The 27,679-nt window shown below is 52.1% G+C and overlaps 11 protein-coding genes across 11 annotated transcripts; 6 read left to right on the top strand and 5 right to left on the bottom strand.

Moving 5' to 3' along the window:
- Positions 1–115: 115 nt before the first annotated feature.
- On the top strand, positions 116–4,449 carry VTN31DRAFT_2912 (uncharacterized protein; the record flags this gene model as incomplete). The annotated part of the gene is made up of 3 exons (XM_069403133.1): positions 116–424; positions 477–3,053; positions 3,109–4,449. The coding sequence occupies 3 exons, from the start codon at positions 116–118 to the stop codon at positions 4,447–4,449; spliced, it is 4,227 nt and encodes a 1,408-aa protein (XP_069262345.1).
- A 530-nt stretch (positions 4,450–4,979) lies between these two features.
- On the bottom strand, positions 4,980–5,450 carry VTN31DRAFT_2911 (uncharacterized protein; the record flags this gene model as incomplete). The annotated part of the gene is made up of 1 exon (XM_069403132.1): positions 4,980–5,450. One exon carries the CDS (start codon positions 5,448–5,450, stop codon positions 4,980–4,982), a length of 471 nt encoding a protein of 156 aa, XP_069262344.1.
- Positions 5,451–6,915: 1,465 nt separating this feature from the next.
- On the top strand, positions 6,916–7,440 carry VTN31DRAFT_2910 (uncharacterized protein; the record flags this gene model as incomplete). The annotated part of the gene is made up of 1 exon (XM_069403131.1): positions 6,916–7,440. One exon carries the CDS (start codon positions 6,916–6,918, stop codon positions 7,438–7,440), a length of 525 nt encoding a protein of 174 aa, XP_069262343.1.
- Positions 7,441–8,908: 1,468 nt separating this feature from the next.
- Positions 8,909–10,162, top strand: VTN31DRAFT_2909 (uncharacterized protein; the record flags this gene model as incomplete). Its single annotated transcript, XM_069403129.1, has 1 exon — positions 8,909–10,162. One exon carries the CDS (start codon positions 8,909–8,911, stop codon positions 10,160–10,162), a length of 1,254 nt encoding a protein of 417 aa, XP_069262342.1.
- A 2,319-nt stretch (positions 10,163–12,481) lies between these two features.
- VTN31DRAFT_2908 (uncharacterized protein) lies at positions 12,482–13,114 on the bottom strand (the record flags this gene model as incomplete). Its single annotated transcript, XM_069403128.1, has 1 exon — positions 12,482–13,114. The coding sequence occupies one exon, from the start codon at positions 13,112–13,114 to the stop codon at positions 12,482–12,484; it is 633 nt and encodes a 210-aa protein (XP_069262341.1).
- A 3,117-nt stretch (positions 13,115–16,231) lies between these two features.
- Positions 16,232–17,440, top strand: VTN31DRAFT_2907 (uncharacterized protein; the record flags this gene model as incomplete). Its single annotated transcript, XM_069403127.1, has 2 exons — positions 16,232–17,042; positions 17,121–17,440. The coding sequence occupies 2 exons, from the start codon at positions 16,232–16,234 to the stop codon at positions 17,438–17,440; spliced, it is 1,131 nt and encodes a 376-aa protein (XP_069262340.1).
- A 424-nt stretch (positions 17,441–17,864) lies between these two features.
- VTN31DRAFT_2906 (uncharacterized protein) lies at positions 17,865–18,694 on the bottom strand (the record flags this gene model as incomplete). The annotated part of the gene is made up of 2 exons (XM_069403126.1): positions 17,865–18,559; positions 18,649–18,694. The coding sequence occupies 2 exons, from the start codon at positions 18,692–18,694 to the stop codon at positions 17,865–17,867; spliced, it is 741 nt and encodes a 246-aa protein (XP_069262339.1).
- An 806-nt stretch (positions 18,695–19,500) lies between these two features.
- On the bottom strand, positions 19,501–21,805 carry VTN31DRAFT_2905 (uncharacterized protein; the record flags this gene model as incomplete). Its single annotated transcript, XM_069403125.1, has 2 exons — positions 19,501–21,276; positions 21,344–21,805. The coding sequence occupies 2 exons, from the start codon at positions 21,803–21,805 to the stop codon at positions 19,501–19,503; spliced, it is 2,238 nt and encodes a 745-aa protein (XP_069262338.1).
- Positions 21,806–24,201: 2,396 nt separating this feature from the next.
- VTN31DRAFT_2904 (uncharacterized protein) lies at positions 24,202–25,733 on the bottom strand (the record flags this gene model as incomplete). The annotated part of the gene is made up of 3 exons (XM_069403124.1): positions 24,202–25,291; positions 25,348–25,449; positions 25,498–25,733. The coding sequence occupies 3 exons, from the start codon at positions 25,731–25,733 to the stop codon at positions 24,202–24,204; spliced, it is 1,428 nt and encodes a 475-aa protein (XP_069262337.1).
- Positions 25,734–25,992: 259 nt separating this feature from the next.
- Positions 25,993–26,654, top strand: VTN31DRAFT_2903 (uncharacterized protein; the record flags this gene model as incomplete). The annotated part of the gene is made up of 2 exons (XM_069403123.1): positions 25,993–26,068; positions 26,122–26,654. 2 exons carry the CDS (start codon positions 25,993–25,995, stop codon positions 26,652–26,654), a joined length of 609 nt encoding a protein of 202 aa, XP_069262336.1.
- Positions 26,655–26,748: 94 nt separating this feature from the next.
- VTN31DRAFT_2902 (uncharacterized protein) lies at positions 26,749–27,631 on the top strand (the record flags this gene model as incomplete). The annotated part of the gene is made up of 2 exons (XM_069403122.1): positions 26,749–26,901; positions 26,954–27,631. The coding sequence occupies 2 exons, from the start codon at positions 26,749–26,751 to the stop codon at positions 27,629–27,631; spliced, it is 831 nt and encodes a 276-aa protein (XP_069262335.1).
- Between the last annotated feature and the right edge of the window lie 48 nt (positions 27,632–27,679).

The following is a 27,679-nucleotide window of genomic DNA, read 5'->3' as shown; positions in this document are numbered from 1 at the left end:
CCAGCGCTGTACTTGGCCCGTTCTCACTTTCCTGTACTACGTGGTTGGAAGAAAGCGTTTCTGCCTCTGTTTCATCGTTTGACTGGGAGCAAATATTCCCGGCCAGGCGTCTTCCATGGCGGAAACCTCTCATGTTGCAGCCACGGCCCATGGCCGATCTCCCCCGGCGGACAATGAGGAGAAGCTCGCAAAGAAGCTCGAATCGAGTATGACGAATAGTTCGGAGTCGTCAACAGATGGCTCGCAGTCTGCGGATGCTACGTCGAAGAAGGAAGAGCGTCAAAAAGTATTCTGGCAGCGGTCATGGAACCCTCTGCGTTGGCAGAAAATTCCTCCTGTGCCGGAGGAGAGAGGCAAGTGCGGCGAGTATCGCGCCAATTTCTTCAGCCACCTGACATTTCAATGGATGGCTCCATTGATGAACGTAAGTGAAGACAATCTGGCGTGGTGTCATTGAATGCTGATTAGATCAAAAGACCGGTTACTTGCGGCCCTTGCAGCTGGAAGACATCTGGAAAGTGAATCCTGATCGCGCCGTCGAACCGTTGAAACAGAAGCTCAACGGAGCATTTGAACGTCGGCTGGCACAGCAAGGTCGCTATCCGCTATTCTTTGCGCTTTACGACACGTTCAAATTCGAGTTCTGGCTGGGCGGGATCTGTCAGCTCTTCAGTACTCTGTTTCAGGTTTTTGCTCCGTACCTGACTCGATATCTCATCGCTTTTGCGACTGAGGCTTACATCGCTCAAGTAAATAACCGGCCGGGCCCTCATATTGCCGAAGGGATCGGATATGCGTTGGGGATCACCTTCATGCAAATCTTTCAGAGCTTGACAGCCAACCAATTCTTCTATCGCGGCTTCATGGTGGGCGGTCAGGCGAGAAGCGTCTTGATCAACGTGATTTTTGACAAGGCATTGAAATTGTCGGCGCGCGCAAAGGCCGGGGACAAAGCGAACGAGGACCCTCCGGTCATCGACAGTCAGCACAACCGCAGACAGAGACTGGAGGCTGCGAGAAACGTTGGGGGTGACGGCGCGGGATGGAGCAACGGCCGCATTACGACCCTCATGAGTGTCGACACCGATCGAATTTACACTGCCATGGGCATGTTTCACATTATATGGACTGGCCCCGTTGCGATCATCGTGACGTTAATCGTCCTCTGTGTCAACATTGGCTACAGCGCTCTAGCAGGATATGCTTTGTTGATCTTAGGAGTGCCGCTATTGACGCGAGCGATCAAGTCTTTGCTCATGCGGAGAAAGGCCATCAACAAAGTTACTGACCAACGGGTGTCTCTGACTCAGGAGATCTTACAGTCTGTCCGATTTGTCAAATTTTTCAGTTGGGAAAGCAGCTTCTTGGATCGGCTAGCGAACATTCGAAAGCGAGAAATCACCGCCATTCAGGTTCTGCTATCGATTCGCAATGCTATCCTTTGCGTGTCCATGTCCTTGCCCGTTTTCGCGTCCATGCTCGCCTTCATCACATATTCCCTCACCCAGCCGTCATTCGAACCCGCGCCGATTTTTTCCTCGCTGGCATTGTTCAACTCTTTGCGGATGCCACTGAATCTGCTGCCCTTAGTTATTGGTCAAGTGTCCGATGCCTGGACCGCCCTAAACCGGATCCAAGAATTCTTGCTGGAAGAGGAGATAAAGGAACAGATTGAGTGGGATATGGACATGGACAATGCGATTGAGATTGAGCACGGATCCTTTACTTGGGAGCGAGTCCCCTCCGCTGGCGAAGAGTCGAATGGCCGGCAGCTCAAATCAAGGACAGAGAAACAAGGCGCGGATTCCGCTGACAGTTCAAGGGAGGAACTCGAGCCATTCAAGTTGACAGACCTTACGGTCTCCATCAAGCGGGATGAGCTAGTTGCTGTGATTGGAACGGTGGGGTCAGGAAAAACCTCGTTGCTGGCTGCTCTTGCCGGCGACATGCGCTTGACTGATGGCAAAGTTCGATTGGGAGCATCTCGAGCGTACTGCCCTCAATACGCGTGGATCCAGAACACTACTGTTCGTAACAACATCGTGTTCGGAAAAGAGTACAACGAGGAGTGGTATAACAAGGTCGTTGACGCATGTGCATTGCGTCCGGACTTTGAAGTCTTTCCAGCTGGTGACAAGACCGAAATCGGCGAGCGTGGCATCACGGTTTCCGGCGGTCAGAAACAGCGTCTCAACATTGCACGGGCAATTTATTTTGATGCTGATATTGTGCTTTTGGATGATCCTCTTTCTGCCGTTGACGCACATGTCGGCCGTCATATCATGGACCAGGCCATTTGTGGCCTGCTGAAAGGCAAATGTAGGATCCTGGCTACTCATCAGCTTCACGTTCTTAGCCGCTGTGATCGGATCATTGTCATGGACGAAGGCCGCATCGTTGAGGTTGACACTTTTGACAACCTCATGCGTGACAGTGAGCATTTCAAGAAATTGATGTCCACCACGTCGCAAGAACGGCACGAGGAGGCAGATCCGGACGGCGCTGGGAAGGTTAAGAAGGATGCTTCAAAGAAGGCCAAGGGTGGAAAACAAGCGGCGCTTATGCAACAGGAAGAGCGAGCCGTGGACTCGGTCGGGTGGGATGTATGGAAGGCATATATCCTGGCATCAGGCAGTTTCTTCAACTTCATTTTGGCCGTTGTCGCCATTCTTTTGACCAATGGTGCGAACATCATGACCAGCTTGTGGCTGTCATATTGGACCTCGAACAAGTACCCGCTGTCGAGAGGCCAATATATCGGTGTATATGCCGGGTTAGGTGGCTCGCAGGCCCTGTTCATGTTCATGTTCTCGACGATATTGTCTATCGCAGGAACGAACGCCAGCAAGACGATGCTTCACCGGGCCATGACCCGCGTGCTTAGGGCTCCCATGTCCTTTTTCGATACGACTCCTCTGGGACGGATCACCAACCGGTTTTCAAAGGACGTTCATGTCATGGACAACGAGCTAACCGATGCAATGCGCATTTACGGTCTGACAATTACGATGATTATCTCTGTTATTGTACTTATCATTGTTTTCTACCATTGGGTGAGTACTTAAACGCACCCATCTGTTGCTTGCGGCTTTTGCTGATGATTTGCAGTTTGCTATCGCACTGATACCTCTGCTCGTACTCTTCCTAATTGCAACCAACTACTATCGGGCCTCTGCACGAGATATGAAGCGGTTTGAGGCGGTGTTGCGGTCTCATGTCTTCGCACGATTTGGTGAGGCGATCAACGGCGTTGCATCAATCCGAGCCTATGGCCTGCAGGATTACTTTAGTCGCACCATCAGTGAAACGATCGATGACATGGATGGCGCTTTCTTCCTGACCTTTGCCAATCAACGTTGGCTCAGTATCAGATTGGACTTGGTTGGGATCTGCATGGTCTTTGTGTGCGCCATCTTGGTGGTCACGTCGCGATTCGACGTATCCCCAAGTATCTCTGGTCTAGTCTTGTCGTACATCCTGGCCATCGGGCAAATGCTCCAGTTTACCATTCGCCAGCTAGCCGAGGTTGAAAACAACATGAATGCCACGGAACGGCTGCATTACTACGGGACCCAGCTCGAAGAGGAAGCTCCCGAGCATCTGGGTGAGGTGCCTCCCAGCTGGCCGGATCAGGGACGAATTGTGTTCAAGGACGTCCAGATGCGCTACCGTGCAGGGCTCCCGCTGGTGCTCAATAACATCAGCATGGACATTGCAGGAGGCGAGCGCATAGGGATCGTTGGACGGACCGGTGCAGGGAAGTCAAGCATCATGTCAGCGCTGTTCCGAATAACGGAGCTTTCTGGCGGCAGCATCACGATTGACGGTGTGGATATCTCGAAGATCGGCCTGCACGATCTCCGCTCACGGCTGGCGATCATCCCGCAGGATCCCACCCTCTTCCGCGGAACAGTCCGCTCCAACCTTGACCCGTTCAACGAACACACCGACCTTGAGCTATGGGACGCACTGCGGCAGGCAAGCCTGGTCGGCGGCGATGAACCGCAGGGGCCGAATCCAGATACCTCATCTACCTCGGCTCACGAGCCTAACAATAATAACACACACAACGCGAACCGCATCCACCTGGATAGTACCGTGGACGAAGAAGGTCTGAACTTCTCTCTCGGCCAGCGACAGCTTATGGCCCTCGCACGTGCCCTTGTCCGCAACTCACGAATCATCGTCTGCGACGAGGCCACGTCCTCGGTGGACTTTGAGACCGACCGCAAGATCCAGGAGACCATGGCGAAGGGATTCAAAGGCAAGACGGTGCTGTGCATCGCGCATCGGCTGCGCACCATCATTACTTATGACCGTATCTGCGTCATGGATAATGGCCGGATCGCTGAGATGGATACTCCGTTGGCGCTGTGGGAACGGAGTGGAATCTTTAGGAGCATGTGTGATCGAAGTGGGATTCAAAGGGAGGACTTTGTCGGGAATTGAGCATTCTTTTTTTTTTTTTTTTTTTTTTTCTAATGTTTCTCTTTCATAGACTCGCTATTATTCTTGTTCGAGCATCCAGTCGGGGTTTGCAAGCGCAAGAGATCATTTGACTAATACATTTGCTTCCATTTCGATACATTTCTGTCGTGACTGGAAAATATTTTTACCATCTAAGTTAGCTCCAAGTCTGCTGCATGGTCAAAAAACAAATACTCACGGATGCCATCATCGCTAGCCAGACCCCAGACCTCACGGTCCCCAAAGGGTAGACCAAACTCATCCCAATCCGTCCACCAGTGGCGAATATAGAACTCTCGGATATCGGGCTGGTACTCTATGCCGGGTTGTCGTCTTGCTGACCGCGTCGAAAATCTCGACTTTCCCGAAGCTGGATGTTCCAAAGTAGTAAGCAATGTCTGGGATAAGATGGATGTAAAAAAGTGCTCGCGGGATATCGCAATCTTGGGCTGGACGCAGTCATTCCCATCGAGCGCTCAACTTATCAGTAGCGTCATCATACATGAGGTCAATCATGTCACCGTCCTCTCCATAAGGCAGACGCCTGATTGTCTTGTTGCCAAAGGCGAGGATTCCATGGCCATACGATGGGAAGCTGTAATTATGATGGTTTGAATTGTTTTCTTATCTACGCGACCGACCAGGCAGCGATAGGGGGGCATTTGTTGTGTATCGAGCAGCCTTCCAGTCAAAGCCCATTTGGTCTGCTGCACGTTCGGCGGATCTGGGTCCCAGTCGATCTCGAATGCAACCAGGATGTTCTCGTCCGGATCCATGTGCTGGTTCTTCATTGAAATCCGATCTCTCTCCAGTCTCCAAACCCAACCATTCTGACATCGCCAATTGAAATATCGTCGCACATGCAGCAGAAAAGCCGTCGCCAATGGCACAAAATCCACTCGGGATACCTCAAGGGCTGTGACCAGGGGAGAAAAACAGTGACCTTCTTGACGGGCCGAGCACACTGCAAACCATGTCGCCATCGGAAATAGGTCCTTGCATCGGCAGCAGCTGCATCTGCGCCCTCTATGCTCAAAAGAACGCGAGAGTTTCGCGCAAATATACCTTGGTGATTGTGTCAGATGAGAAGGTGTAGTGCCATCGTTTTGAAACCTAGGACAACCCTGGTTAGATATCGGGCCCTTGAACAAAGCGGCACGGCAATGTGCACACCCTTTGGTTTCGGATAACGTCTGCCGGATTTGGATACTAGTATATTACGATCTGCAGCAGGAGCTCAAGAGGCGAAGAGCCCACAATATCGAAACTCCTGGATTGAACTTGCTGGTCTAGCCTCCCTTCCACAATGCTCCGCCATTGTGGTCTGTATAGTTGATCCAGAATCGCATGAAGTCTGCACCGCGGTTAGTCTTGTGTTTTCCAGGCCAAATCAAGTATCAGGTCCGACAAACGCGTCGTGACGATCGCGAGGGTTGTAGAGAACGAAAGGCATTTGCTATTCCCAGGGATACAGATACCGTTTCAGGGGCTGCGCGCTTGACGGAGGAATTCATTGCTGGAATGGAAGGAGTGATTTGCTCGCAGAAGAGTTAAGTTGTTCTGGCAGTACCGTACTAATCGTCTGGACTCGTCCCCAGGATTATCGACAAGCTCAGATGATTCCAACTCTTCAATGGTATTCCGTATTCACCTCCTTTTTTCTTTAGGAGAGGTTAGAGAGTCATACCAGCCTGACAGGCTTTGACAGCCTGACAGCGACGATCAGAGCCGCCTTGTGCCGCACAATGTATTTTACTTGCATGATGATCTGACCTATCACGATTGCCAATGGCGTGCAAAAGGCTGAAAACAATCTGCCTCTCCTCGAGGTAGAGAGCTACCGAGATGATTTGAAGGTACTATTTTATAAGGTAGGTTATTTCCGACGGTGTTTGTGAAGCCTTACGCCAGCAACCGAAACCCGATGTCAACCTCTCATGTTAGACTGATGCTCAACAGCTGATATACAATACCTGTGCTATGCAGGAGGGGAATGGAAAATACAGCCGATTCCACGTTGCCTGAGAAGCTCGGTCTGTAATCTCAAGAATGTACTAGTGAGATAAAGGGTTACAATCATGGTATCAGGAATGCTCTAATCATCCTGCACCACAACAGTCACGCTGCTTCCATTGACTGAAGGATCAGATGAGGACTAGCTGCTTAGTTGAGAATCCCGTTTCCGAATTTCGATAAACATCAACAGGGGCAAGGTATCTATGTAGAAAAAGGCCCCTGTAGACCCATCCCTGGTGAGACAGGTACGACTCGAGTTACAAACGGTTGAGCAGTCGTGGAACCACTTGCTAATCCCACGTGGAAAGAAAGGTTAGAAACGTGTTTATTATTGTTCACAAAGCCTGCCCCTATCCCTCCCTAGCTCTAACCAACCTCCTGACACCAGATGGCTTAGGAGTTAGGACACTATCGCGAGGGGAACAGATCGCAATGTCCGAAGTCTCAGAACTCCCAGCCGAACCCGTGGTGGTCGGTGCTACGGTCAACAAGGCCTCACAGGCAGGACAACAAAGTCCCAACCCACGGGGAGCACCTCCCAGTCCATTAACGGTTCCATCGCCAACGGCATCCGTCCAGTCGTTCAATGACGCCAGCACCGAAGAGTTCGACCCTCACATCGGAGCCAAACCATACTCACCGTTCTATCGCCATGACGCAACGTCGTCATTGGAGTATCTCAAGAACGAGAACTCGGCATCGCAAGACCTCGAAGGTCAGTCAACGCACAAACGCTCTGACGAAATCCACAATGTGCGGCGGTCGAAGCTCTGGACGACGAAGGAAAAGAAACTCGATTTTCTGGCCAGGTTACCCAAACGGAACCGGTTTGCGGTCAAGTTGCTCATTGCCGTTATCACGCTTGGGGGGATGATTGGAATAGCATTTGGGATTTCCTCCGCAGTGGGAGTTCATAGGATCACGGCATCTCGAGGACAGGAACAGGATTCAAGTTGATAGGCAATCTGTTCTGTTGAGCAGGGATGACGGTCTTCGGCTGCTAGTTCATTTCAATGTCGATATCGAACTGTTCAGGACATTCTTCAGGGTAATCAGTATGCGTTTACGGAGTGCGGAGTGCTTGGCCTAGTTCTCATTTCAGGAGAGTGCCCTGGATAGGCCATGCATCCTGTGAGTTAGTGAAAATGGGATGAAAATTGTCTTAACCGAGTTCGTGAGACGCAAAGAGCAAATATGTCGGCCTGTCGCCGGCTGAGGGGTGGATTAGAGATGCTCAAAGTCTGACAAGGTTGGAGGTGTGCAAAAGGAGTGATATGGGGTGTGCAAATGGAAGCTTGGCCCTCTCGGCAAATCAGCGATTAAGAACAGCTGGTGGATCCCGCATTAACATTTTTCCGCAGCACCCGCGACCCGCACATAAAAAACCCTCAACACAGGACAATCTCTCCTTTTCGCTTCTTAACGTCGAAATACTTAACAGAATCTGCCACGACGGCCGTTCAGTATGCCTACACGACGAGCCGTTGCCTTTGAGTTTATTGATACTAATGATTCTGGAGAACAATCCCTGAATAGGAAGTTTCCTCTCCGTTAGGGTCCTCTTAAGTGAGGGCGATGGATTGGGAATGTCGAAACTCGGGATACATTCATGGAAGCCAATCACTGTACGGATTGTGCTTGAAGCCTTGAACTTGGATAGAGGTAATGAAAATTACTATGGAGACTCTTTTGCAGCCATCCTAGCCGTAGCGTTGAATCTTTGATTGCCAGCTAAAGTGTACGCTGCCAGACTTGCGAGCCACGAGATGTTTGGACTACGAAGTAGCAACGCAGGTGAACCGAGGGGTTTGCGGAAAATGCCATTCTCCCGCAGGCGCAAGGACTGAGTCCAGAAATGGGCCATTAATCATCAAGCCAGGCTTGCTCCACTGTTGTATTCCGCATTCCAGTGAATCCAGACCCTGATACATCAGGGTTCCAACAATGACAAACCCCCGGAATGTTCGCTTCTCCAGCTACAGGAACTGGCATCCCAACCAGCCCGGTATTTGCTTGGGGGTGATCTCGGAGAAGCTCCCATGCTGGGAAGACTCGACAAGCGGTCAAGGCCTTTCAAGGCGCCCTTGATTGGCGTCCATGCCATGTTCCATTCGTCAGCGCATTCTCGTCGCCTTCGTTTTGCCTGTTGAGTGGCAAGGGCTGCTCTCTTCTCCAACAAGATCAAGAAATCACTACATTCCTGGCTTCAATGGCTGACATCATGTCATGACAATCGATGAGGCTTTCAGAGTCTGGAGTTCTGCAGCTTCGGCATTAAATACTCTGGAGGAGCGGCAATGCAGCAATCTGAACATTGTTATTTTATTTCGCCCTTCAACTTCAGACTCTCCTTTGCCTGACCAAGTCTCTCGTTTGGTATTCCTTCTCGCCGTTCTCTTGATCCTGTTACTTCTGAGAAGCCAAGATGAAGACCGTATACAGCGCAGTCCCACTGGCCCTTTTGGCCGCGGTCGCTCAATGCGATGTCCAGCATCGTCCCGGCAAGGACATCGACCAAGGAAATGATTTCCTGGGCGACACACCACACGGCGACTTTCTCGGAGGTAACAGACATGGTGATTTCCTCGGAAACACCGCTGCTCCGGACAAAGATCACCACCACCATCATCATCCGCAGAAACACGGATCTGGCATCCGATCTCGACGGTACGACGTTCCCATCGGAGACATTGTGAACAACTTCCACGATGAAGACAACGGCCCAGTAAACGAGCAGCCACACAACTTCAATGCCCAAACTGGCCCCAGTGTCAAAACCGGTCCTACAAAGCTGGAGGGTTTTGACAATGAAAATATTGTCATTGCCCCTGTACAGAGCCTCCAAGGTCAGGCTGCAGTCGAGAAGAACGACTTCGACTACGACCAGAAGAACGAGTACGAATACGAATATGAAGAAGAGACAAACGTCAAAAACGTCAATGCTCCCCATAACATTCATCCTCCCAAGGGACCTTCTCCAGGCCGGCCTCCCGTTCAACCTGCGTCCGGAGGTGCTCAGGTTCATCACGAAGCTCAACGTCCGGGATCTGTTCAGAACACTCATGATGTCAAGGCCGAGGAGGCGACTAGTCAGCAACAGTTCCAGCAGTCGCCTGGGGAGCATGCGTTTCATCAGGCCGAGGCCGAGACCAAAGAAAATGCTCCCCAGTCAGAGGCCAGGCCGGAACCGAACCCAGAGGCTGCTTTGCCGCAGCAACATGCTACAGCTGCTAGCGCGTCATGGAGCGGCCACGTCGAGCATCAAGCGGCGTCCCATTTCCATGCCGGACCTTCGTCATTCGCACACCATGCTTCGCTTGCTTCTCATGCTGCCATGACCCCGACACCAAGCGCTCAGCACCAGCAGTCTTCGTCCCCTTCCCGTGCCGCGCCGTCTTCCTTCGCGCACCATGCGTCGTTGGCTTCCCATGCTGCCGTGGTTCCGACGTCAAGCGCTTGGCGCCGTCAGTCTGCTTCGGCGCACCACGAGCACCTCTCGTCGTCTTCAGGGTTCACAGTCTTCAAGTCTGTTGCGACGCATTCGGCAGCTGCGACCAATGTGGAGCACGGCCCTGCCTCCGAGGCTACCACTGCGTTCTTCGAGGGAAGTGCTTCCGTGATCAATGCCCCCGTGGTCACTGTCATGGCCATCTTTGGTGCAGTGGCTTTGATTCTGTGAAAACAGCAGCAAGCCTACCAAAGGTTGTGCTTGTCGAAGTCGGCAGGACCGTTTGGAATTGTCGTTCATCGAGCTGGCCTATGGTCACACTTTGTATTCGGGTTTTGTCGTTTCTTCATTCATATCTTCGTTTTTATTCTGAAAAGTACAACATGGTCTGTACTCTAGTTAATCTTATTTTACTGTACTTCGAGACTGGGAACTCGATTGACGTTGAATGAATTGTTTTTTTTTTCCGAAACGAGTCTCACAGTTCCCAAATAATTTCATACGCAGTATCACTGAAAGTCAAGGTGCCTCTTGTGCTCTGCGCGCGAGTCGCTTAATTACAGGAATAGTTGGAATTGACCAAGAAGGCCGATGCGTAGAGCGTAGGTACTCGTCGTAATTACATTCCTAGCTCAGCGAACCTGCCAGCGAAGATTATGTACGGAATGACTCGAGGGCTAATTCGTTCAATCCCAACCAGGCTTCCACGTACATGTACAAGATTGCGGGCCCCGGTCCTCCACTCTTTAAAATGTTCCAAAAATGGCATCTTCAGCCACGTTCCCGCATTCGATGCAAGGTGACCATCCTCGCTCGTTGAACTCGAGCCGAGCTCGGAGGGCGACTTAATGTTGAACGTGATCAAATAGAGGTCGACTGAAGCATGAATACCAACTAAGTAAGCCTGGACAACTCAGCAAAGAGTGCGTTCCCGGCCCTGTGTGGCTTCACATTTGATATTTCCGCCGTTCAAGTAAAAAAAAAAAAAAGAAGGTTTTGATTGCTTCCTGCAACCCGACAAGGGTATCACATCATCGGCAATGGGGAGGAGGAGAGGAGAGATTGATTGGACAGACTATCCGAACCCAGCTCGATGACTTTCGGTGTCTGTGAGCGCCCAAATAACTTCAATCGGAATCTGCCCGTGAAAATGTCGGTCGTATCCCGTCATGTTGCTGACTCGCTGGAAATACACTACTGTACTTGATCAAGGGACGTTGAAGAAAGTTCCTCCATTCCTCCCATCCGTCTGTGATTAGTGGAGCGCGGAAAGTCAAAGACCAATGAAGATGGTCATTGAGCCCAACCCCCCAGGAAGCCAAGCGAGGCATGCTGCACCAGACACCAGGGAGGTAAAGTGTCGGCGCTTAATGAGCAATGGGAACTGGAAGAGGCGCTAAAAAAGACCCTGCGAGATCCAAAACGATCGGCGGGTGCACAAGCCATCGGCGTTTGATCGATTTCATCACTTTTCCAGCGTGTCACTTTCTTCAGGGCGTGATAATTAGTAGTACTGTATCCGTACTCGCGGAATATTTCTTTTACCATGGCAGGGAACTTGAGGAGAGACAATGGAAAAGTGCAGATGGAACACAAGTTCGTTCTTTTTTTTTTTTTTTTCCACGTCCCCGTCGAACACCAACCTGAGGAGGCTCTGTTCGAGTGCGCTAATGAATCCTCGCGCCAGACCGTTGGGAATTCCTCGAGTTCTGGCATGCATTGAACCTGTCTTCCAAGGTTACGATCCATGTGATAACGCCGTGGATGCGTCTACTGAGAGCCCACCAAGGCGAATCTCAAAGTTTCCTGCTTGCGAAAAGCAACTATATTCCAGGCAGATAGATAAACCTGCCAGCTACTGGAATTGCTCATAACTTCATGGTGTCGACGGTGTATCAGTACGGTATTGTACGGTATTACCAAAAATACTACGAACTATAGGTGTAACGATCCTGGCGACGACCCTCCAGCAAAGGAGCTCGACAGAAGGGTCTGCGGCGATTCAATGGATTCTCGTGAGTGACTGTGTCAAATACTGTTTGGCAAGTAAATTACCCACAAAGAGGTGGCTGTCAAGCGAGCTGTATGAGAAGGCAATCGATGAGCTAGGGTTATGGACTCGCAGAATCCTTCATTCCAGACATGTGAACAGGTAGGTGGAAGCGCGGAGATTGATCCTAGATACATAAAAATTCCCTCTCCCTTGCGCTAACCAAACCGTGTTTCTGTCTCAGAAGCATTGATGTAGGAGTTGCAAAAAAATTTGGAATCCAAAAAAAAAAAAAAAAAAAAAAAAAAAACAAAGAATGCTTCGCACGATCCCTGATCGATGCACACCAAAACTCCTCATGCCATGCGTAAACTACCCAACTCGCCCTCTTAAAAGTTGACAAAAAGGAATTCAGCGGTGAAAAAGCAACCGAATAACCCCTCCCAAATCACCGCCGGCGTATTAATGCAAGATATTTGAGATCTTTAAGACCTCGGCCGGCTTGACCCTGAGTACAGCCTCGAGAGAAAACAAAAAAGCGGGATTATAGTCGTAGTTCCTTATACCTCGGTCGTCTTTCGTCGCTTGCCCTTCGGGGGCGGATCAAGAGGTGTGCGAGTATAGGTAACTGTCCGCGTTACGACTTGTCGGACACTGACTGGCGAGCCACCCGAGGTATGCGGCGCTTCGAAATAGCGCAATTTCCAGTCGGCTGGTGAATAAGGAGACCAAGGTGTCGTTGCACTCTTTGGGGAAGTGGCGCTTGCGGTTGGAGAAAAGTTCTTGCTCGAGGCTTTGGTGGGCGATATCCTCAATCGCCGTCTCTCCTTTGCGCATTTCGACGCGTGAGGAAGAGGATCCGTCGCCGACTTTTGAGGGGGTGCAACGGACTGGAGCGGTTCTTCACTTGTGGAAGAAGAGACAGTCGCAGTCTGTGGTTGCGATGCCTCGGGCGATCGCTTTTCAAAGGAGAATTTGGAGAAACTGTGTTCAGGGCTGACCGGGCTGGTGAACACCGGCGTAAGAGACTTGAGGAATTCCGTGTATGCGACAGGAGGTGTGATCGGTGTAGTCATGGAATCTTCTCGCTTCACATCAGACACCGCAGACAGCGAGGCACTGTGAATTTCCGACGGAAATGAAGTGTTCTGCGGGGTTTTGAGAGGCCGTAGAACAGGTTTCGCTGGAGGCATCTTGCCGGCAGAGTAGCAAGGAGATCAAAACTTCCTAGCACCAGACAAGGTCTGCCGTTGAGAAGCAGAATGGTTTCAGAAAACGAGAGAACAATGCTGAAACTGCCTCGGTGCTCTACACCAAGTCGAAGATGGGAAGCTGTGGGAAATGCTTGGAATTAAACACGCTGAGAGCCGCTAGAAGAGAAGAAAGTTCAAACCACGCAGTGGTGCCAGCCGACCAAAAGAAACGAAACCAAGCCAACCAGAGGCACGGACTAGCTGAAGTCGGGGGAGGGGGGGGGCCGCTGCGACTCCTGCAAGAGATCAGCCGTTAGTCAACTTGCGGGTAGAACAAGATGGACGGCGTCGTTTGCGATGGTGAACGGGTACAATACAGCGATTGGTGTCACAATACCGCGTTGAGACTGTAATAAACGCTTGTCCAATCGCCGAATGAATAGCAGCTTGCGCCAGCACGCTTTAGCGCTGAGGTACGGCGCTAACGCGAGCGAGCAGGGGGCCGCCTACTCCCGACAAGACTTACGTGAAGTGGTAACTTTGCTTAGTCGGTGAGAAATAGTGGTATTTGTCGGGCCGAAGTATAGCTGAGCAGCTGAGGTGACAAGGGAGGTGGTGGAATAGACAGAGAAGTACGAGAAGCGATGTCGAGGGACGAGAACTGACTGATGGATTTTGGCCGAGCTAGCCTGCTAGCTGGCTGTAACGATCATCCAGTAGTGATCTCCTGGGCCCTAATGGATCAGACTGCACACGAAATCTCATTGACAATGTCTATCAGCTGGTACTTGAAGGGACAGAACACAAGGATCTTATTTATTATGGGGGACTCGGTTCCTAGCCGCGAGCCGACAGCTGCAGCAGCATTTGGACGACTGATAATAACACCCGCGCGCGAGTTGACACAAGCTTTAGGGTGGTTAGTATGCAACGCGAATCGCTTACTTGGTACCATAACCTCAGGTTCAGACGCTGCTGGACGCCCAGTCTGTTTGTTTTGATGACGATTCGTTTCCTCACTGGCTTATACACATCTGATGTTTGGATGACATTCTACCATTCCATCGCTCAGGAACTCTTATTGTGATTCACATCTGGAACCGAAGATTTCGATACTTGACTGCTATTGTTCACTGCCAAAATCGAGATTGAAAATTTCCCATTGCTCAGTCCGATTGCGAGCGTATCTGGGGTTCCGCGAACATATTTGACCTTTGCATTCATTCATTGATGCTTGCCGGGAAAATATTAGCCTACTTGTCACATCAGATTCCTCTGCTTCCAGTCTTTCACCATTAGATGGGCTTGTGTCATTTTATCGAAGCCTACAAGGATCATCCACCAAAAAGCCCAGGCAACTATCTTGTCTTGGTAAGTATAGGAACATAATGGTTCAGAAACGCTACGCGCCGTTGAGCGCTCAGCAAAGGATGGCTGTGCAACAGTGCCGTAGCCACGTAGAAACCGGCATCTTGCAGACCGATGGGATCTGGGCGAGAAATTCCCGACGACTCCAGGACAGTGGTAAAACTCCGAATGCGATCGACAGCGCGAACTGGAGATAACTTCGTAGTTTGGATCTTCGGCGCGTGGCCTCCAGAGGTCCTCAGCTAATCACACGGCTAGATCGCAGAATTGAACGTTCGCCTGTATGCAAGCCATTAGAACCATCTGATCGGATTGGTTGATGGTTCATGGCCGTGCAAGACATCTTTCAGCAGCACGTCGTCACTACATGGTCAGTCCGAGTTCGCAACGCCAGGCTCCCGGAATTGTTGCGAAAAGCCCATGGCTTGCGGTCAACTAGGGCCATTATACCCGCCTGGAAGCCCCAACTCGCAACTGAAGTGAGGTCCGAGTTTAATCGCATCCAATACTACCGGAATATCAGACATCTTTTACCGCTGAGTAAAAAAAGAAAAAGAAACCTCGATTGATGGCTGACCCCTTAGGCAACTGAAGATTCACCAGTATCACTTCGAGGTACTTCGTCGCAATTGGGATGGATTGAGGTTCTGTGGGCATTGGAATAGGAATCTCCAGGACTGCTAACCTACCTAGGTGCCAACAATAGCCCCTTGGATTGTCACATTGGTGACAATTGATGAATTAGTACAGCTACGGCACGATTGAGAAGATAATAGGCAAAGCGTTGGCGTTGATGTGAACATGAATACGAGATGTTACGAAGTTGGCTGCCGGAGAGTGAATTGGCTATACTAAAACCAGTATGTACTGGGGGCTGCCAACCAATGAGAACACATAATGAATAAACGTTGATAGATAGCGTAACTATTCGTAAATTCAACTTGTAACATACGTACTTACACTGTATAGGGCGTAAATAGTACTCGTACAGTTGAAGTCTGCTCCGTGGAAAGCTCCATGCTTCGTTCACATTGCCGAACAAGGCATGTTGCCGCATTGCTTGGCACTCTAAAATTAGATTTTCGGGAGGGGCACACGAACCACACAAACTGTCGAGGTAACTATGGAAAAGGCTCAATGTAAACGAACAGATGCACTCCTGGACAGGATTGCAATACTGTAGTGCAGAGGTGACCCCTAACAAGTACTGTATCCAGTTCAATAACTTACAAATGCCCTCCGTCAGAGGGAGAACAACGGAGTGAACAAACCAAAATGCAAGAGGAACGTTTCTCCATTATGTACTATTCACCTCACCTCGTGGTCCGGGTTATTCTTAGTAAAATACTAGGTTACTGTATGTATGTATATGTACTCGAGAATCGATGAAAGGACGAATCAAAACCACATGCATGCTTTGATTTAACTGGATGAGGTTAGGCAAGGATTTAGAGTTACAAAGCCCAGCACGCTTCAGTGCAGAGGCTAAACCCCCCTCAGTTTGGTGTCAACAGAAGATTGTTCTCAGCGTCGGCTAGTGGCTGTGTTGTTGCCGGAATCTGGTGGTGATTTTCGCTCCTCGAGGGTTCATCCCAAGGACCCGGTCGTTGCTGTCGCTTTCGTAAGGTTTCCCCCTGCATTTGACGAACCCTCAACCCCCAAACCCCGGATTTCCTCTCTGAGCCGCCACGGTCCCTTCAAACTTCAGCCGTACCTATCCGACTACCACTAGCCGAGGAGCTTCAAATCATGGCTGAGACTTTCGGTCCAGATGAGAACAAGAATAACAACACCGGCGGGGATGGATCGGCAGAACAGGGCCCCGCCGAATCTCCCACGACGCCTTCCACGACGACCAATGCCCTCTCCATCACCGCGCTAGCTCGCTTCGAGTTCGAGGCTGGCAAGGGCAATGAAGGAACCAAGATCTTGATGGTGGAATGGGAGGAAGATGACGATGAGGCATTTCGGTCCGCCGCAGGGTATTCCTGGCACGTCTCGTGGGAGGGCAAGACAAACGTGCTCCCGGCCGATGAGCAGGCCAGCGAGCGGACGCGACGGTTCTATTTCCTACTGCCACCCGGCGTGACCATCCCGCCGGTGGTGACTCTAACGCAGGTGCCGCACCCAGACTCGGCACTGACGGTCAAGCAGCCCCGGTCCATCAAACTCAATCCGCTGCCGGCTATCTTTCCAGCCGAGTTGGGCGCGACGGCACTAACGGCAGGAAAGAAAGGGGTCCTGCATACCATCTGGGCGAAGAAGCGGTTACAGGCCTTGGAGAAGGAGATTCGGCATGAGGCCATGACCAATTCCGAGGGTGTGGCGCTGGTCATGGCGATCCAGGAGAAGGAATGGATCGAATCCCACTTTGGCGTGTCCCTATCCTCCTCCTCGTCCTCCTCGTCGGCGGCCCCGACCATGTCAACGTCACCGGCACCCAGCTCTTCATCGCTTCCTTCGAACACGCCCATCTCGCCGACTGCAGGCACGCGACTGGGGGAAAAGCTGCGAGGGTTGAAGTTGGAAACCAGCGAGAAAGAGTTGGCCAAGCGGGATGGTACGTTTTAATCACTCAAATGAACGCCCTAGTCAATTCTGACATCGCTAACGGTGATCTTTTTTTTCTTTTGTTTAGCGTCATCCAATCGCAATCATGCCGACGCGCATCCCCTTTCTCCCGAGTCCCCCGATGTTGCCGTGTCGTCCTTCACCTCCTTCCGAGATGCCTCGCTTCCTTCGACCTCGACCTCGGGAAGCCGCATCGTAGCACACGATCCGCCCGCGTCCATCCGACAAGCACAAAAAGAGGAAGGAGATCATCCATTCATGCCACTGTCGCGGACCGAGAGCAACGATTCTGCCGACGGGCTGTTTGCAAAGGAGCTCAGTCCACGGACGCCCGATCTGCCTCGCAGTCCGTTCTCGTTCCATCCACGTGAAACGATGATGTGCTGAAATGATTCCTAATCTCGTATTGGATATGATTAATGCCTGATTCATGTGTCATGAATAATTGATGTAGCATGCCCTCACTTTCCATGACTCTGTGTGAATACTTTGTCTCATCTGTGCATTTTGGTTGCAACATGCACGTTCTCTCTTTCTTTTTTTTTTTTTTTTTTGGTATACCATCTCTATCGCTGTATACTCCTCGCGCAGGCTGCAATGAACAAGCTTGCCCAGCAGATACAAAAAGAACGTTGTTGATTGATACAGGGAACTCCTAAATGTCTGTACAAATCATACAATTGCCAAGGCATTCAGAAGCCACACAAAGAGATATACAATCCAATCCAACACAAACATCGTCTTGAACTGCAAAGCAACCAGCGCCGATCCCCCGGGAGGAGGTTGTCCTGGACTCCACCATCTGCTTGTTTTACTGCTTTTTCTTGCTTGCCGTCTGTCGACTCGATGATGATCGTGTTGCCGCCGGCGACTCACCGCGCTCCTTCCCAGCCTTTTCGGCGATCGCACTGCCCGAGGCGGTCGCCGCGGTGATGTCGTCCGTCTCGGCCGGCTGCTCACGGGTTTCTCCTGACGACGAAGCGGATCGCTCCCCGGCCGCCAACTTCTCATACTCCTGCTCATCCTTCTTCTCCGCATACCATTGGCCCGCCTGCAGCACCAACACGCCGACCAGCACCAGCGCCAGAATGGTATTACTCGCGGCGAGCACCTTGAGGCTATCCTCCCGGCCGAGGATCTGCGACGGATCATCGTCGCTGTCCGGATCCGCGAGATCGGCGCCGTACTTGCCGCCGGTGACCAGGCGGAGCCCTTTGACGATGTTGGCGATGTAGACGGTCACGCCGCAGACGTAGAGCACGAGGCTGGCGCCGTCGAAGAGCATGTTCGACTCGGACGGTTTGTAGAGCTTGGCGAAGAGGCCGGCGAAGCCGAGGAAGATGACAATGTGCAGGATGCGCGGGATCAGGGGCGGCGAGGCGTGCAGGAACCGCAGATGCGCTTCGAGGTAGTCATAGTGTGACGGAGGGGTGGGCTCGCCCGACCAGAGAAGCGGGTAGTCGTAGGGAAACAGGGAGAAGATGATGCCGAGGAAGAAACATGTCGCTGAGAGAGTGGAAAAAAACAAAAGGAGTTTTGTGTCAAATCGAGATTATTGATGGTAAGTCTGGCAAAGGGAACCGGATAGTACGTACGGCCGACGATTAAAAAGGTCGCGAACGACCCGGACTTGAGCGCCATGGTTGTGTGCTGGATTGGACTGCGTTGAGGTTCGTCTCCTTGGACAGAAAAGGTTCACGACTTTGTGGTTTGTATGTATGTAGTCTCGGGGTAGGTAGGTAGTAGACGTGGAGGAACAGAAAGAAACCCCCGGCTAAGCACGAGCGTGATCAACACGGACCTGATGGGCGCAACTCCCGATCCTCCAACACAGGCCCAAGGGAGAAATTCGAACTGATGTGTTCGTAATCGGAGTAAAGGAGCGAGTCACTGATATAAAAACATGTCTGAAGAATTAGGCTGGACATTCAGTGAGGAATGATTAGGCTAATCCTGTCGGACTCTTGATAACTAAGCTTAATTTTGTTACGTGTTGGTCCTCCAAGCAACCTTGTGCCTGACTCCATAACTACAGTACTCGATAATATGAGCAGATACCGGTAATTCAAGCATTGTCTGGTCTGATTCCTGCGCAATCTTGAAAACTCAGGATGGATATAAGCACGATGCACGTATGCAGCTTGAACAGCAAACTTCAGTTACATCGATTTTGCCCCTGATTGATCCATGTCCATGCGAATCCGTTACCTAGATGACAAAAATTATACACCGCAGAACACTCAAACCCTCCTGTACAATGCAATCCGACATGTACCTGATCCGTGAACATCAAATCAACAAAAAAGCACACACATAACGCCATTCCAGTCACGGCACGAGCCAATGCAAACAAATAAGAATGGTATCCCCGGATAAAAGAAAAAAAAAAAAAAACAAAGACTCCCATGCAGCAGCACTAATGCACATTATACAAAAGTAGCAAACTGCTAACGCTGATATTGGGGTGGTGCTTCCCCACCGTCATGGTCAAGATTGCTGATCGATTCCTCATCATCGAGAACTGGTGCGGATGGACCAGCATGTGCGAAACCATTTGGTTCGGGTCCAGCGGACGGTGACGGCTCCGGGGCACTGGCTTCCCTCAGCAATCGTTGCCGCTCGAGCTCCTGCTTGTCGTCTGTTGGATGCAAACCAGAGACCAAAGGTTGGCTTGGGCCAGGCATAGGCGCCTCGGCAAGGGCCATTGCTGATGGAGGAGCTGGCCCGGGCAGCCCGTTTGCACCAGACCAGTTTTCATCGTCTTCGGGCAGCTCGGGCGCAGTGGGAGCAGGTGCCCCGGCCGATGGACCAGCGTCAGGATCTCCCGGCGGCCGACTCGGCAGGAGGGCTTCCTCAGCTCGTCGGATTCGGGCCTTTTCGTCCTCTGGTTCCTGTGGCACCGGCGGCGGTGGCAGTGGACCCTGCAGGGCTTCTCCCAGAGACTGGTAAGGCGGCTCATTGGAATTTGGGTATTCAGACCAATACTCGTCCTCTTGCCCATGGTACTCCTCATCGCCCGAGTATACTCCGTTGGGACAATACTCTCCAAAATCATCGTGGTCGCCCTGTGGTTCATCGTCCGCATACTGGACATGGTTCCCATTCACGGTTGTCGAGCCATTTTCTTCGCTATCTTGCCGTGCACGCCTCGCCGAGTCTCGCGTTCCAACGACAATCTCGAAGAGCATATCGACAACGCCCTTCTCGCGCCGGATTTGATCCGTGTCGAGAATGTTGCCTGCCCAGTTGGAAGTAATGGAATTCGCCGTCTGTTCCGAGAAGGTGAAGACCTGGCCATTGGGGGAGTAGTTCCTCCCCGAGGAGACCATATGCAACCTCGGCAGAAAGCGATCAAGCTTACCGCGGAGGTCCGCTACAATCTCGACGTAGTAGCGGAAGCTAATCATCCCACCAGGTACGCGAGTAATTGTCGGGAAAGCATCCGCCGGGATGCGGACGGACGTCTTCACGGTGGCGGTCATCGTCTGAGGGTCGACAACCAGCGGTGCAAATGTCTGGGTTAGGTCCTTTCGGAATATACTGCTGGTTCGGCTGGTCCCCAGCCAAAGTCCACTCAAGCCGGTCCTCGACTTGGGAAACAGGTCCTCGTAGACAACTTTCCCGTCGGGGCCTGGTGTTCCCAGAGGGATGGCCGGATGCATGTCGATCCGGCCTTGACGGTATAGAGTAATGATGATCCCGTGCGGGCTTCGCACATGGCGGGTGTGATTGATGGTGATTTTGATCGGAATCGAGTCGCCCGGCAAAGCTCCCGACCGCTGAAGCTCCGCGGTCGCCATGATCGTCTTTTCCGTCAGCGACGTCGAGGTAGCAGTACTTCGCCCCCCGTTGCTTTGAAAGCTGGCCGTCCTCATCGAATCAGTTCTCTGGCGGAAACTTTGACTGCTCGAGCTCACGCGGCTCGACCCGCTCACATCGCTGGCCGTGGGAGTCAACGGTGGCCTCGTCTCCTGTCCGTTCACGGTGGAGTCGGAGCCGGCATGGAGACCCGGGTCGCCGGCCGAGGCTTTTCGTCGAGGTCGGGGTCTAGGTCTTTTGGATATAGGCTGCAAGGAGACAACCCGGGGTTTGGGCGCGGGAATCGGGGCAATGTCCAGGTCTTCAAGCACCGTGATCCGTCGGTGACAGGACATGGTCGGGGCGATGGTGGTGGGACGGGTCAGCGTGGAGGTGATCACATACGAGATCGTTCCTCGCTCGAACTGAAAGGCGGCAAGAGTTAGTTAGTCGGATCGGACCCCAGCAGCACTCAGGACAGGAAGCTCGCACAGTAATACTGCTTGGGAGATTATAAGGAGGCAATTGGAGCTCAAACTGGAACTTGTAGATGCCCTCTTTGAGACGGCCGTCGCCGCACAAAACCACCTCGTCCTCGAACAGGGTCGCAAAGCCATTGCCCATATACTGCCCACTTCGTCGGCCCCGTCCCGGTCCGAGAAAGCCAATCTCCGGGCCCGCTTCCCCGGGGGGCACCGTGGTTTTGAAGACCTTGACATAGGCATGCAGGCAGATGACCAAGTGGGTGATGCGAATGGGCTTCGCCACGGTCAAGACCACCGTGCCCTTGATGATGTCCCCTGGGAAGTAGGCCCTCCACGGATCGTCCGGCTGAACGTAGAATTCGGTGATGTTGCGATTGCGATTGCCGAAGTGGGAGGTGAGTTTGTCGACCCATCGATTCCGAGACGGCGAGGTGGTAGCAGACGGCGTCGCAAAGGGTTCGACAGACATGACAGAATCGCCGATCGCTCCTCGACTCCATGCACTCTCCCCAGATCGGAACCACCCAAGCGATCGATCACCCCGGGTCGTCGAGCGAACGCAATCCAACCCACTGTTCCGCGGAGATGTTTGTGGCGTGACGCGCTGGTGCGATCACGGGGGGCACCGGTGGAGGATCGTTGCACGAGCAAAGTCGGTCAAACACGACGGCTCCAGCATGCAGAGACGGAGTGGTCCGTTGTCCGGGGGCACACGGGCAGCAAGAGACGAGTCAATCCAATGCAAGTTGACCGTCAGAGCAGAAGCCCAGGAAGGGCATCGTCGCGGGCCAGGGGGGGGTATGTTTTCTTGTTTAAGGACGATTTGAGGGAAGCGCTGTCTGTTAGGAATCGCAACAGGGGGTCAAGCAGCGATTCGGCGAGTTCCAACGGGCTCCAGGAACGTATTGCGCGACCAAAGCGGTGCTCGACTGTCGAGACACGATGGAAGGGGCTGCTAAATCAGACGGGGGTGGGGAAGGCAACGCATTCACGGGGCAAAGGAAATCCGGAGGAGAAGCCTAAGTCCACGAAATGGGCGACAGTCCAGGATTTGTCGAGAAACTGCTACAGGATCGAAAGAAGGCCGAGGAGATCACGCAAGCAGGGAACACGACGAGTAGAACGGGCATAGATGGCGATCAGAATGGGGCTTGGAGGAGGTTACTGTAGTGAGATACTCATACCTAAGCACCGGACCCTGGAATGCGGACACGAGTCAAGCTTTTTTTTTTTTCTTGTTGGCGGGTCCAATCTGCCTCTCGATAGTCCGGGACAAAAGATTTTAAACCGGTTTGACGATGAGGACGGAATTATCTATCTACTACTGTACTCGTATTGTATGCTAGAATCCGTTCATCTGCTAGAATTCTGGCGGAGATCGGACAGTCGGCACTCGGTAGGTAAGAAGTAATAGTACTATCCGTACTGATTTGTGCTGGAAATACCTAACTGCTCTGGCTTTGTCGGCATGAATTGCCCTTTTGATTTACGCGAGCGGCTAAGCTGGACTGAACTGGACTGGCAAGGGCCGAATATTGCGGCCAGATGTTATCAAAGCATTCTTGATCCGTTCTGTACGAGGTCTTCCAATTGAACCATCTCAACTCGAGGAGTAGACTACTGTATGTTGTTGCATAGGGGAATGAATCTTCATGGATCACCTATTCCTGTACGAACCACACTACACCAGTTCATGTCTCCTTGAGGCGAGAATTGGACGAGCACAAAAGCACGCAGAACCCCTTCCATAGGCGCCCACCTGATTGATTTCGCACTTCGTGCTCATACAGCTCCCAAGTACCCAATACTAGTAGCCTACCCGGACTAGCCTGGACGAGGTTCAGCAGGAAATGCACTCACCCGCGCTTGTCCTCCATGAGAATGGAACCTGGACCGTGCATGACACGGCGAACGATGGACTATTTCGCGGGTTTGATTCGTTGGGTAAAGACTAAGTCCGAGCCTTTGATCCTCAAGCTTTTCTGCCAAGTACTAGGCTATCTTACTAAGGTACATTACCTACTGTACTGTACCTCATGTACTTGCAAAACGCCGGATAGATCGGCAACATCCTACTTTCACCGCAGTGATATCAGATAACCTAGCACATCGTCAATCGGGCCATGTCATTGCCACGCTGCATGACATGACATTGTAATGACATCAGAGCACAATGCTCTCAATCTACGACTGCCGTTTCGGCGGTGTTTATCAACTGAAAGCCATGGAACCGTCCGGCAATTTCAATCGACATCGTCGACAAGTTCAAACTTGCAACAAAAAAAAAGGACTGCATTTCCGATTCCCACACCCTAGATACTTCAAAGATGGTTGACGACGTCGACTCGCACCGTGGCGGCTCTCTCTCCGAGATGGCCCCGACGGGCACCGAAATGCTCAACGACGCCGGCATACAAAACACCATCCCATCCGTCGCCCGTCCCGAACAACAGGTCGAAAACCCCCGCTTCGACAACGAGGGCATCGCCTATCCTTCCCTCGCCACCGCCGTCGACAACCCCGTGGACATGCCTCGCAGCACCCGCGACACCGGCGTCACGGGCGAGGTCATCACCGGCATGGGGACAACACTTCCAGCGGAGATCGAGACCAAGCGGTTGCAGTCTCAGACCAATGATCCCAGTGCGAAAGGCCAGAGCCGGACTTTCAAGCACAGGATCAAGAATCGGAGTCAGTTCGATACATTTGCAGGTGAGACGCAGGAGGGACATGAACGGGTCGGCGAAGCGGAGCAAAGAATGTAATTGATCATTCCCTGTACATGACCGTGTGTAGGTACCCTTGTATATGATGCGCCCGATAATCCAAAAATTCTCCGACGGTGTTTCTCCCGCTTCTGTGTAGCTACGTAAACGTCACCCGAGACCCGGTCAACCCTTGGTAAATCTCTTCGAGAACGTCTCTCTTCCGCTTCCGATCGGCGTCCTCATTGGACTCGCTCTCGAGTGCCTCCTCGGGAACCCTCGACACCCAGGCCCGGATTTTCCCATCGCCGTGAGCAGAGAACAGTTCGAGACCCTCACCAGCTCCGCCATTTCCACGCCATGCCAGAGCATTGATTCGACCGCCGCTCAGAGCGCTCGGCCTACCGCTCTGCTGTCGACGCTGGCTTGACATCAGACCCGGAACATAGAGCCGTTTGATGAAGATGCCCTCGCGGAGCTCAAACATCAAGATCTCCCCGCGGTCATCCTGGTCATTGAAATTTGGCCAAAGCAAGGTCTCATGCCCAACGTGCACCACTCCATTGGGGATGATCAGCGGCACGCGCTCTGCTAGGTGGGAAGACACGGTGTTGCGTACGCGCGGTCCAAAGTGGACAAGGGTATTGGCACCGGTCGTTGCGTCCCAGACTCGCAACCGCGAATCTTGCCCCGCAGTGACCAAATGGCTTCCAGTCGAAGTCCAGCGAACACCGGTTACGACGCCGTTGTGAGCACGGGCTTTGCGGGACAGCGCCGAGCTAGCTACGTCGTTGGTGGCAAGAACGCCCGTTGCATCGTCCATATCCAACGCGGCAATGGCAGGATTGGGGCCTGCGCGACGAATGTCAAAAATCAAGGAGCGGTTGTCGGCAGACGCCGACGCAAGGATATGGGGACGATGTGGCGCCCATTCAACAGATACTACAGCGGCATCATGCCCGGGTAGTGTATGCGTCGCCAGACCGGAGCGAAGATCTAGGAGCCTGATCGATCGCTGGGATGTACCCACCGCTATCAACAGTGTGGATGCCGGATGACCCGAGAACGAATGGGAGTACGGTGTCGCATGGAGGTGAAAGGTGTGAGCTGGGATGATCGCCCCTGGTGTGAGGGATGACAGTTTGAGCGTAGTGTCATGAGATGTTGTCAGAATGGTCGACGGCGTCGGGTCAAACGGATAGATCGAGATAGATGTCAGCGCATGTGTATGGGCAGATTCGTGAGAAGATCTGCAGAAAGGTTTAGTCTTGGAAATTTCCCAGAAAGGGCACAGGGCATCATGTACCTATGCACCGATGATACCGCCACATGAGTGTGATCCAGCTCCGCGCCTCTACTCTCTAGATCCCACAGTCGAATCGTTGGGTCGGCACCCCCCGACACCATACTCGCCGATCTCAGCACTAGCCTGCCATCACAGGGGTATCAAACCTACAATCGGCCTTCATTTTGGTCGATGGCAAGAACATTGACTCCAGACTTGTGGGCTGTTATCTCATCGAATGCCCTTGAAAATATCGAGAAAACTTCTTTTGGTTCTTCCGGCTTTTCGCTGGCAAATCGGATTCCTGGTGCGGGTTCAAGGAGGTGAAGCAACCGTGATGTTTGGGCCACATGGAAGGCCTTGGGAGCAATCGTCCCTTGCACCCTGTTTAGGAGATAAGCATTCATGCATCAGTAACCATGGCATTATTTGCCAATTCTCCCATGTGTGATATCAGACTCAATTGCAGGTCGCCGCGACTCATCGCTGCAAAAGCCAGTGATGCAACTGCTTGAATACATATACCCGTACATGGTTATCACGTGATAAGTTTTGGACATCGAGATGCGGACCGGAAAATCATTTTGCCGTTCGCATTCTCTTCGTTCTCATAACCCTAAAAACGAGCCAGTCTTGGGGCCTTTGGTAAATCTCGCACGAAAAGTAATGCCTTCCTCACAGCGGCGGCGGTCATCGCCAGCCAATCCAAGGAGGCAAGCCACCGTTTATGATGCTGTTGCGGGTAAGACCACTATCTTGGTGCTTCTGTGTGGTAGCTTGATCTGACGATTTCAGGGCGGTGCACTGCGAAGAAAATAGCTCGCGGTGAGAATCCAGCTCCTGTTCGGCCCGAGGAGGTACTCTTTCGCCGTGTCGACGCGCCGACCCGGTACGAGGAAGACGATTTCTATTTCGCAAACGAAAGACTCCCTCAACATTGCAAGCCCGTCTCTTCAGACCTACTGCGAGCTATACACGCCTTTACCGCCGATTATTACGATCAGGCGTTTGACGAGGAGGACACCTCGAGGGATTTCCGCAGTATGGACGAGACCGCCCTCATCGCAATGGGGATTTTGGTGGAAGAAATGGCGAAAGAAGCTTTAGGCGAGACCGGGGATTTAATCCTGGTTGAAGGCGTGGAGGGAGACTCGTGTATGTCCGAGAGTGAGATGAGCACCGTCTCCTTGTCCAATGCCCAGGCTCGAAGTAGAAAGCGCTCCAATTCGGTGCGAAGCAATACCCTGGGCTCCTCTGGCGACGAGATGAATGTCGAAGCACGGAAAAAGGCTCGCGGAGATGGCTCTGCTCCGGAGTCAGATGTTTGATCTCAATTGCTGCGTTTGTGTGCTAGCTATCTCTTGTTTTGGAGATGTTTCTTGTCTTCAGATCTGGCGGCCGTGGTGATTCCGGACGAATGTCATGGCCGAGGTGCGTACCTTCCTAATTTGTCTACTGGCGAGGCCCTTCAGTGTTGTCGACCGCATCTCGCTCAACCATGCCGTTACCAACTGGCTGATCGTTGACTCCGCCGATATTCTGGTGACAAGTGACCGAAAGCCGCTTGCCATCATGGTATGGAATTTCCAAATCGTACGCCACATGCTCCTTGACTAACTTTCTCCAGTCTACCAAGAAGTCGCTTTCCGCGACTGCAAAACAACAACTCGTGCTAGATCACATCCGCAAAACTCGGACGTGCCACACTCTCAGAGATCTGGAAAAAATGCTGCCATCTGTAGCATCCATCAACGGCATGCAAGTCAAAGAGTACGTCCAGACGCTTGTGGACGACAACAAGATTCGCGTGGAGAAGATTGGAAGTATGAACTGGTACTGGAGCTTTTCGAGCGACGAGCGGCGAAGGCACGAGAATGCTATGGAGAAGCTCTTCAAGGACGTGGAACGTGCGAGGAGGACTGTGCAAGAGCTGGAGAGTGAGGTAGAACAAAAGACAGCAGCTCTCCAACCCAACGGTGCTATGGATGACGAGTCTAGGGAGAAAGAGCGAGCGGAGAGAAAGGCTCTGATGACGCGAAAGCAGTCGCTGAGCGAGGAGGTCAAAAAACTCAAAGAACAGGAGGACGTTCAACATGCCAGTGGCGTGGCCGGAATCGAGACGAAGAAGCATGAAATCCAAGTGTACAAAGAAATGGCTGCTATGTGGACGGACAATATCTATATCCTTGAGCAGTACTTGATGAAGCTGGCCGATGGCGATCGGGACCTCGTCGATAAGATCAAGAGAGAGTGCTATGGAGAGGAATATGTCGAAGGAGAGGGCTTACGGGAGCTGGAATTCTGAGTACAATTATCCTTTGCATAGTTATCATCCCAACAGCGTTCCTCATTC

The sequence above is a fragment of the Thermomyces dupontii genome, assembly GCF_041956625.1.
Source record: "Thermomyces dupontii strain NRRL 2155 unplaced genomic scaffold VTN31scaffold_2, whole genome shotgun sequence".
Classification (NCBI taxonomy): Eukaryota; Fungi; Ascomycota; class Eurotiomycetes; order Eurotiales; family Trichocomaceae; genus Thermomyces; species Thermomyces dupontii.
Note: the sequence above shows the minus strand (reverse complement) of the source record. Positions and strands in the feature narration are given on the sequence as shown.